We start from the raw sequence: 9201 nt of genomic DNA, 5'->3' as shown, positions 1-9201 counted from the left end.
GTTTCCGCGCCGTAGCGCCGTTCCCCACCACGGCCGAAGCCTCTCGCCGCCGTCCATGTCGCCGTCGCCGTCTCGGCCCGCCTCCGCCCAAACCGAGCCTTCCATCGCGCTCCCAGTGCCACGAGGGTGCCGCCGAGCCCCTCAGGTGGCCTCCCCGTGCCCCGCAGCCCGTTTCCGCTCGAAGCCGAGCTCCGGCCGCCGCCGCGAGCTTTGCTCCGGCCTTCCCCGCTCCTCCCACCTGTCCCACCAGATGCGCGAGAGCCCGGGCTACGCCCCGGTGCTCTCCGACGCCGCCCCCGCGGCCTGTTTCGCGGACGCCGCCGCGTCCAGAGGTCGCCGCCGACGACCTCGCCGGCCTGACGAGTGGGCCCCGTCGGCAGGTGGTTAGCTTAGTGCTAATCACTGTTAATTAACCCCCTGAGGCTGACATGTGGGCCCCGGTGCCCCTAACCTCTTAATTAAATTAATTTAACCCCTGTTTAACCCCCTGTCACTGACGTGTGGGCCCCACACGTCAGGTTTGACCCGGACCAGCCCAGTTGACCGCTGACGTCGTGCTGACGTCATGCTGGCGCAATAATATGATTTCTGGATTTAAATTTAATCAGAAATTCCAGAAATTGTTTTAAACTTCAAAAATTCATAACAATTCAACCGTAGCTCAGATTAAAATAATTTATATATGAAAAATTATCAGAAAAATGCAATCTTTCCATCTGTACTAGTTTCATGCATGAAAAACCAACTTATACATGCTGAATATGAGAAAACACATTATGGCATATATAAGAGACTTAATTTAGAAATGCATTTGAACCTTTGGTTCAAATGGACTTCAAACCAAATGTTTACTAGTTACATTAGCTCAAACAGCATCACATCTACATGCCATGCTCATGCATCATATTGTTGCATATGATTGTGTTTTGATTGCCGACACTGTTCCTTCTCGATAGGTCCTGCTCCGGAGTCCGTTCCAGAGTATCTGTCTGTGAAGCAGTGCCTCCCTTGTTGATTTACCAGGCAAGCAAACCCCCTTGTTCATTTCGATAAAACCCTACTCTCTCGCTCCTGCTCTCAGTTATTGCATTAGGACAACAACGATTCATATGCTACTTTGTGCTGCGGTAGTTGAACCCATTCCTCTGCATGACCTGTCATTGCCACAGTAAATAGTTGAAACCCACTAGCATGTGTAGGAGTTGATTGAAGCCATTGTTGTGTTCCTACCATGCTATGCCTGCTATTGCTTAGAGTTGTGTCAGGTCTGGTTCATTGGGAATGAATTGGAGTGTCACGATATGTTCTGATGCTGAGAGTGAAGTGTGTGAACACGATTTGGTAAAGGTAGCGGTGAGAGGCCATGTAGGAGTACATGGTGGGTTGTCTCATTGGAACCGTCCTTAAGCACTGAGTTCTATGTATGTTGTCCAATGACTCGATACTACCACACATTGGGATCCTTAATTGACTCTCTCGGCTTATTAACCAACTTGATCTCTGTCCAGGAGTCGCAACTAGTTTCTGGTGTTTGTAGGTAGTGCTATTTTTCTACCAAGTGGCACCCGGCAGGGTGGGCTTGGGACAGACTAGGCACACGTGGCCTGGTGTACCGAGTGGCACCCGGATGGTGGGCTCGGGAACCCTGTACACATCGTTTGGGGCCGTAAGCGACACCCCGGCCGGATCTCCTTGCGGATGGAACCCGAATAGGCGATAAACCTGGACTAGAGTCTTGTGTGGTTAGTCAGGTCGTGGCCGACACCCTCGCCAGGCTTCCGCTTGAAGGTTGCCGAGATACATGACGTGTACCTGGCGGTAAGTGGCGAGAGCGTGTGTGAAGAAGTACACCCCTGCAGGGTTAACATGATCTATTCGAATAGTCGGGTCCGCGGTTATGGACTTCTTGGATGCTTACATGGTACATAGACAACTTGAAGTGGATACTCTAAAATGCTCAAGACAAGTGTGAGTGTTATGGATGGCCTTCTCGTAGGGAGACGGGGATGAACCCATAGTAGTGTATTGTATGGTGATTAGTGGACTCGTGTACGTTGTTTCACCTCCAGAGTTTTCTGGTAGTCGTAGAACAGGATAGCCACAGAGTCAAAGCTGGCTTGCTGCAACTAAACCCCACATTACCCTCTTGATACAAATGCATGTATGATAGGATCTGATGTAAGTCTTGCTGAGTACCTTTGTACTCATGTTGCTTTATTTATGCTTTTGCAGCGGAGACTTCGGTCTTACTAGTGTTCTCGTGGACTTCGACTAGTAGCTAGTACCTCAGCTACGATCTTGATCGGATGTTGTAGATAGTCAGGCTCTTCAGCCTTTTTCATTTGTAGATGTCTGTACCCAGACATGTAATGCTTCCGCTTGTTGCTTGTATGCTCTGTATGATGGGTTTTGTGACCCCTGTTTGCAATAAATGCTATGATGGCTCCTCTGAGCCTTTATCTATATGAGTTGTTGAGTTATGCTGTGATGCCATGTTGTACAGCACATACTTGCATGTTATGCGTACGTGTAATGTGTATTGCTATGTGTGGGATCTGACTATCTAGTTGTTTATCCTTAGTAGTCTCTCTTACCGGGAAATGTCTCCTAGTGCTTCCACTGAGCCCTGGTAGCTTGCTACTGCTCCGGAACACTTAGGCTGGCCGGCATGTGTCCTTCTTCGTTCCTGTGTCTGTCCCTTCGGGGAAATGGTATTGCGATGAATACCAGAGTCCTGTTAGCCCGCTACAGCCCGGTTCACCGGAGTCCTGTTAGCCCAGTGCTACAGCCTGGATTCACTCGCTGATGACCGACACGTTCGATGCTAGGTCATGGATGCCTGTCCCTGTAAGTTAGTGCCACTTTGGGTTTACGACTAGCCATGTCAGCCCGGGCTCTTTATCATATGGATGCTAGCGACACCATCATATACGTGTGCCAAAACGCGCAAACGGTCCCGGGCAAAGGTAAGGCGACACCCGTGGGGATACCGTGCGTGAGGCCGCAAAGTGATATGAGGTGTTACAGGCTAGATCGATGTGGCATTGAGTCGGGGTCCCGACATGTGTATTTACACAGAGGGCATGGCGTACAATGCACACCATTTTTGCTGCTCACTCTTTGCCTGTGCCCAGGGCCAGGGATTTTAGTTCTGGCATCAGCCTCTCTTCCAGGTCTTCCTGCTTCTCCAGCATTCGGTCCGATGTGCAATCATCTTCCTGCAGGGCAAAGACAAGACAATGCATCATTGCACGAGTGAGCAACAAAGACAGCAGTCCAAGTTCTTTTGTAGTTCTTCCATACGGCAGATGATTGACAAAAGAAATGTTAATGCATGAATCCAATGTAGTTAATGTTTGACCATAGCAGATGATTTCGGGTAAATGGGGAGAGCTCGAAATAGAAATTAAGACTACATATATAGAGTCCAGGGCAGAAACCGGATCAAAGTTATGGGAGGATAACAAACTAATCCTTTTCTAATGCAGACAACAGTGAGCACTGATGTATTTGAAATTGTTGGAGTGGACTTACATCACCAGTAGCAGCATCTTGTAGTGCGAGAAGTTTCACGGTGGTGCCGTGATATTCAGTTAAAACCTTGAAGGTTGAAGCTGGTAGCTTGTCCTGAAAAATAGAAGCAGATGATCACTCAGGTACAGATTTTGCTAAAGTTAACAGTATTATCTGAATATGTGAAAAAAGCCAACATTACAGACAGGCGTAAACATCCTAATTATGTAAGCCTCTTATTAAACTAAAACCCAAGGGGCTAAGAAACTATGGCTAGAATGCAGAGGACTGTCGATCACCGATCCAAAAGCCGGCAGGAATTTGATGGTTAACACTAGTTTCTGGAGCTACGTACAGGAATTATAATATCTGTTATGCTGTTTCAACGTATCAGACAAATATAGTACTCCCTCCGTTTCTTTTTAGTCTGCATATAAGGTTTGGTCAAAGTCAAGCTTTGTAGAGTTTGACTAACTTTATATTAAAAACTATAAACATTCACAATATAAAATCAATATTATCAGATGCACCATGAAACATATTTTCATACTATATAGTTTTAGTATTGTAGATGTTTATATTTTTTCATATAAATTTGGTCAAACTTTGTGTAGTTTGACTTTGACCAAATCTTATATGCGAAGTAAAAAGAAACGGAGGGAGTATCAAAGATTCTGTGATCAGGATACTGTTACTAAAAGTTAAGATATTCTACTTGACTTGCGTTAAGTATATTTTAAAGAGAATGCAAATAAAAAATTACCTTCAGTAGTGTGATGACAGCACGAACAGCACTTTCAGGTGCCTGAAGAGCCTTGTTGTATGCCTACAAAATATTCAAAAAGGATGTTTCTCAGGCCAGCCTATAAATGCAGAGAGAAAGCAGGAGTGTTATTTCAGGAAAGGTACAATCAAGCAAACCTGGAGAAAAAGCAGAGCAACAACTTTTGGGAGGAAGGACACTGGATCAGTCTCTAAAGAAACTTGTGCTGTCAAATCCTTCAATTCATAGAAATTAAGGTGTCAAATAATTAGCGCGGAATTCGTCCATAAAGAAATTTAGCATGTATGAATTCACACCCTACCAATCTATAAGAGCGCCTACGAATCTAACGAAAAGGGCAGCCCGGTGCATGTAGCTCCCGCTTGCGCAGGGTCCGGGGAAGGATCTGACCACTTTGGGTCTATTGTACGCAGCCTTTCCCTGCATTTCTGTTAGAGGCTGTTTCCAGGACTTGAACCCGTGACCTCATGGTCACAAGGCAGCAACTTTACCACTGCGCCAGTGCTCGAGTCTAACAATCTTGGTAAATTTATATTATCATATCATGGTGATTTTGACTTGCATTCTGCTATTCTGTACTTGCACTACTTTGATGCTTAAAAACACAAGAAACAACATTTTTTTTACCGTGGAAAATACCATATTTTCAGAGAAACAAAGATCGTACTGTAAGACAGGGCTTTAAAAAGTGCTACCAGAATGGTTCAGGTTATTTGAGCGGTTTGCTAAGTTTAGAATATGAAAAGTGAAAACACAAGAAACAATTAATGTTTGGGGCATATCAAATAAGTGATGAACTGATAATACTCATTCCACCAGAACTGGGGATCAAAGGGGAAAGTTTAGGGCATAAACCAGCAAAAGCTAAAAACCTGTTAGGCCCAGATCAATAAAGTCGGTTCTCACTGGTTTTCCAGACTCTGGTATTACTATCAAGATAGAAGATACCAACATACCTTGTGGTAGGAACGCAGCATTGATCGCTCTAGTCCTTCATCAAGCTTCTTAAATAACAAGCCACTGAAAAAGAGAGTAAGCACTTTGATAATCCAGCCAATGTGGAAAGCAAATACAAACGTAAAATGTTACCTTTCCTCTGCTGCATCTCTTAAGGCGTCCATAAATGAATCAAACCGCTGTTGTGAATTTCGAGGAAAATGTTAGAAAGAGCTACAAAGTCCAGTTATATTTGAAGTTGTGGATCTCAAAGACATAGCAACAGTCACGTATTCGTTTGTTATTTAGTATATGCGTTTAGACAAGAAAGAACTCACCAGTCATATGCTGAGGAACATGCACATTTTATCAACTAGCAATGAATAACAGATTGGTGAGGAAGATGCTTCTTACATGCAATCTTATATCTGAACTAGTTTGTCAGCCCTAGTATGAATTATATACACTTTCTGAAAAAGGAATTGAAGACATAATAAATCAATAAGAAATTGAACCCATATCTTTACATCGCAACATTTCTTTTCAGGGTATCTGCTGCATATTTAATTGACTACTCCCTCTGTGCCGAATTATAAGATATTTTAGGTATTTCAATATGGGCTACATACGGATTAAAATGAATAAACATACACACTAAAACGCGTCTAGATACATTCATTTTCGAAAAAAGGTAAAAATCTTATAATTCGAAACAGAGGTAGTAGTAATTAAAGGATCAAATAATTGGTGTCGTAGAACATACAGAAAATGAACATGAAGTGGATTTCATTGTTAGTCCACAGAATGACAGGATATTGTGCACGGTATAGGTGTTGGGTATTTACAACATAGCATCTTGGCAATCTGGTGATAAACATAATGCAGGATGCTTCACGGAAGAACTTCATCTCTATATAGATCATCGCATCAAAAATGTTTAGTAATTTGTCATGTTCATCATCTAAATGTCTGACCTACCCTAGAGACCCAGACTAAAAGTTTTTATGGTGTGTTAGATTGTTAACTGTAGGTGGTAACATATTACCAGAATTTAAGCTGTTATGCATACTAGATTTCGAACAAGAAAAATACGAACTATGGAGTTCAAGGCTTCAATCAATTCATCAAACAATATTTTTTGGTTACAGACAAACCTTTCCCTCCACTGCTTCTATTAAAGCTTGAGCCTTCGATGACAATTGCCCTGGAAGATTCTTTGCCTGATTTTTTTTTAACAAAGAGCAACCCACAAAGTTAAACAAAATGAAATTTTCATCCAGAATTGACACAGGCAAACATTGCATAACATATGTAAAAATGAAATAAGTGAACTGTACCAGAAAAGTACGCTCAGTACTGCTCAGCTGAACATCCTGTTCTTCGCTGTCTTCAAACTCCATTCCATTCTTCAATTTGTTGTCCTTGTCCTATCGGTAGTTCAGTGCAAAATACATGTGTTAGTCAGAGAATTAGGTTACAAAACCTTCTAAACGACTCAGATTATAATTCATAAGCTAGTCACAGTTTCTTAGTTCGTCGCGCAAGAAAGATCACGAATAGGGAAATAACACAATCAGGGCTGCATATTATTTGAAGGGTTCTGTTGCAAGGGTAAAATTAAAGCCAAAATGAATACATCACGAAATTATTTATGAATTATAATCTTGCACGCAAAGTCGCAAACCCCACTGTGTGAGCTTATAGAAGTTACCAGACTAAATAAAATCTTGTTGACTACTGGAGTAGCCATAGTTCTTAGCAGATGATCGTGTAATATGCCCTGAAAACCAGAAAACAGGTAAAGAAAAGGACCGTAAGTAAAGGCTGATAACGTATTGAGTAGCAAGCGATGTTGTAAGAATGATGCCCATAGGCTGTAGCAGCTTACAGCGGTAGCAGGATCATCCTCAAACACATCTAGAGCTTTCTCATAGAGTTGCATATCGAGGACAGCCTGACGGTGGCAAAGAACAATATTGAAAAAAGTAAGATGATCTAGCACCAGAAGAGAAATGAAGGAAAGCAATTTAGCAATAGCGAACAATTTCAAGGGTATCCAGAAACTATATTATAGAAAGAAAGCACAAAGTAATTGGATGCAAAAGCAGATTACCTCATCTAGCTGCTTTTGCAGATTATGAAGCACACGTGGCTTCCTTTCAGCATTTTCTGACAGCATGGTGTTCATTTTCTTCTTCCCTGCATCAATAAGCATTTGCCCCAGGTGAAGAGGACAATAATTTAATTGGGCCATTTAAGTCGTCTGAGCCTAATGTTGGTATTAAAAGTTAGGGGCGATGCTCCAGCGGCAATGCTCGGATGCTAGACCTCTGGAATGAGCGAGAGGTCTGCTTGCTCGTGTGAGTCTAGCGACGCCACGCGCACGACCTAGCAACTATCGGAACGACGCCGGCGACCAAACCGAACGGTGGCGCTCCCGGAGGTCGTGCTCCGAGGACGAAATCGAGGGTGGAGAGGTTGGGGCTTTTGGCGCGGCTGCTCACCTGGTGATGCTGGCGTAGCCGAAAATGGCGGAGGAGGTCTGTCGGCGGCGAATCTGAACGGTGACGGCGATCAGCTGAAGAGGAGGAGGTCGAGCAATTCGACGGCGTGGAGGCGTCCGAGCTCGAGGTCGTCCGAGTAGAGGAAGTAGTCGTGCAGGCGGGGCTCCCGGTCACGAAGAAAACGCCGGCGGAGGACGCTGGCCACGGTGGCCTGCTCCGGCGATGCTCTGGTGCTCCTCGGTTTGCTTGGTGGGGAAGAGAACAGAAAGGGGAGACCCACCTGGCAGCGGCGGAAGGGAGAGGGGGGGTTAGGGTTAGGATTTGGGTGGCTGGGGAGGCTTCAAGGGGAGAGGAGAGCCGCGGTGGTTGCTCGCTGATGTCGGCCGGCACACGCGTCCCTCGATCTCTCTGGAGAAGACGACAGCGCGGAGAGGGCAGGTGGAGGTCCAGCGGGCTTGGGCCGGCTGTGTGGACTGTGCACGCTCTAGTTGTGCACTGACATCCTGTTTGCTCAAAAAGAAAAGCTGAGACGAGAGTGAGGGCTGGTTAAATTCTTCTTTTTCTTTTAAAGAAAAAATTATGACGTGGTTAGCGGGCGCCCGAGTGCTTGTTGGTGGGATTTGGCGCTTTTCCAAATGTGGAAATAACAACTGACGTGCACGACGTAGTTCACTAAAAAAGGAATCTCGTCTCACGTGCATTTATTTGTGGGTCCAAAAAATTAAAAAACATGTAACTTTTGATTTAAGTGTTGAAATTCAATTTCGTTTTCATAGCTGGGTTTCTCGCGACGAGGCCTTCAAAACTAGATCTCATATAGACATTGTTAAGGAAATCGTTAACTGGTAGCTGCTCGGTTGCCAGGTGATTAGGGGATTAATCAGCTAATCGGCAAGTTAATCGGCCATTTAATCAATTAATCGGACGGTTTATCGATTTATAGGCTACTCGACGACCCTACGAGTATGGATTAATCGGCAAGTTAACTGGTTAATCGGATGAATTCTTGAACAGGGCATATAGATAGGTTTCGTTAAACTTTTTTTAGGCAACTTTGGGTACGATTGTGGCAATTTTAGTGATATAGGAAAGCAACTTTATTATTTTTGTCTAGTAGGACTGTCTAAAAAGGTTGGTTTGTGTAAAAATAAGAAAATTACACAAAAACATGATGCACCTTTAGTGCTACAGATAAGTAACTTTATTGCACTATGTGTATCAATGAATTTTACTAACATTATCACAACTTGTCTACCATGGTTGCTTAGTTGCCTACCATGGATACTAACTTGCCCATCATTGATGCTCAGTTGCCTATAATAATACGAAATTGGCCTACCATTGATCTCCAGTTACATGCTATTGATAATTAGTTACCTACCATTGTTGCTTAGTTGTCTAACTTTGCAAATTGGTGGCCTACAATATTATGAAGTTGCTTATCATTACTTTTTCTTAAGTTGC

The 9201-nt window shown here is 43.9% G+C and overlaps 1 protein-coding gene across 2 annotated transcripts in view; it reads right to left on the bottom strand.

Moving 5' to 3' along the window:
- The window catches only part of LOC119318560 (E3 UFM1-protein ligase 1 homolog), a 9642-nt gene extending 1417 nt beyond the window's left edge, over window positions 1–8225 (bottom strand). Inside the window, exons 1-12 of one of the 2 annotated variants that reach the window (XR_005154157.1) lie at window positions 7738–8225; window positions 7347–7432; window positions 7122–7187; window positions 6945–7013; window positions 6571–6660; window positions 6388–6453; window positions 5387–5433; window positions 5254–5317; window positions 4435–4512; window positions 4277–4339; window positions 3535–3627; window positions 3063–3218 (exon numbers count right to left, since the gene is read on the bottom strand). Coding sequence is in view for 1 of the 2 variants with exons in the window: in XM_037593141.1 (XP_037449038.1) it covers window positions 3114–3218; window positions 3535–3627; window positions 4277–4339; window positions 4435–4512; window positions 5254–5317; window positions 5387–5433; window positions 6388–6453; window positions 6571–6660; window positions 6945–7013; window positions 7122–7187; window positions 7347–7421 (816 nt within the window). In the remaining variant the exon portion in view is untranslated. Of the gene's footprint in view, window positions 1–2967; window positions 3219–3534; window positions 3628–4276; window positions 4340–4434; window positions 4513–5253; window positions 5318–5386; window positions 5434–6387; window positions 6454–6570; window positions 6661–6944; window positions 7014–7121; window positions 7188–7346; window positions 7433–7737 lie in introns of those variants that run through there. The other variant, XM_037593141.1, reaches the window with a different exon arrangement.
- Between the last annotated feature and the right edge of the window lie 976 nt (window positions 8226–9201).

Source organism: Triticum dicoccoides, chromosome 1B (assembly GCF_002162155.2).
Source record: "Triticum dicoccoides isolate Atlit2015 ecotype Zavitan chromosome 1B, WEW_v2.0, whole genome shotgun sequence".
NCBI classification, from domain to species: domain Eukaryota; kingdom Viridiplantae; phylum Streptophyta; class Magnoliopsida; order Poales; family Poaceae; genus Triticum; species Triticum dicoccoides.
This window is presented reverse-complemented; position numbering and strand designations above follow the sequence as displayed.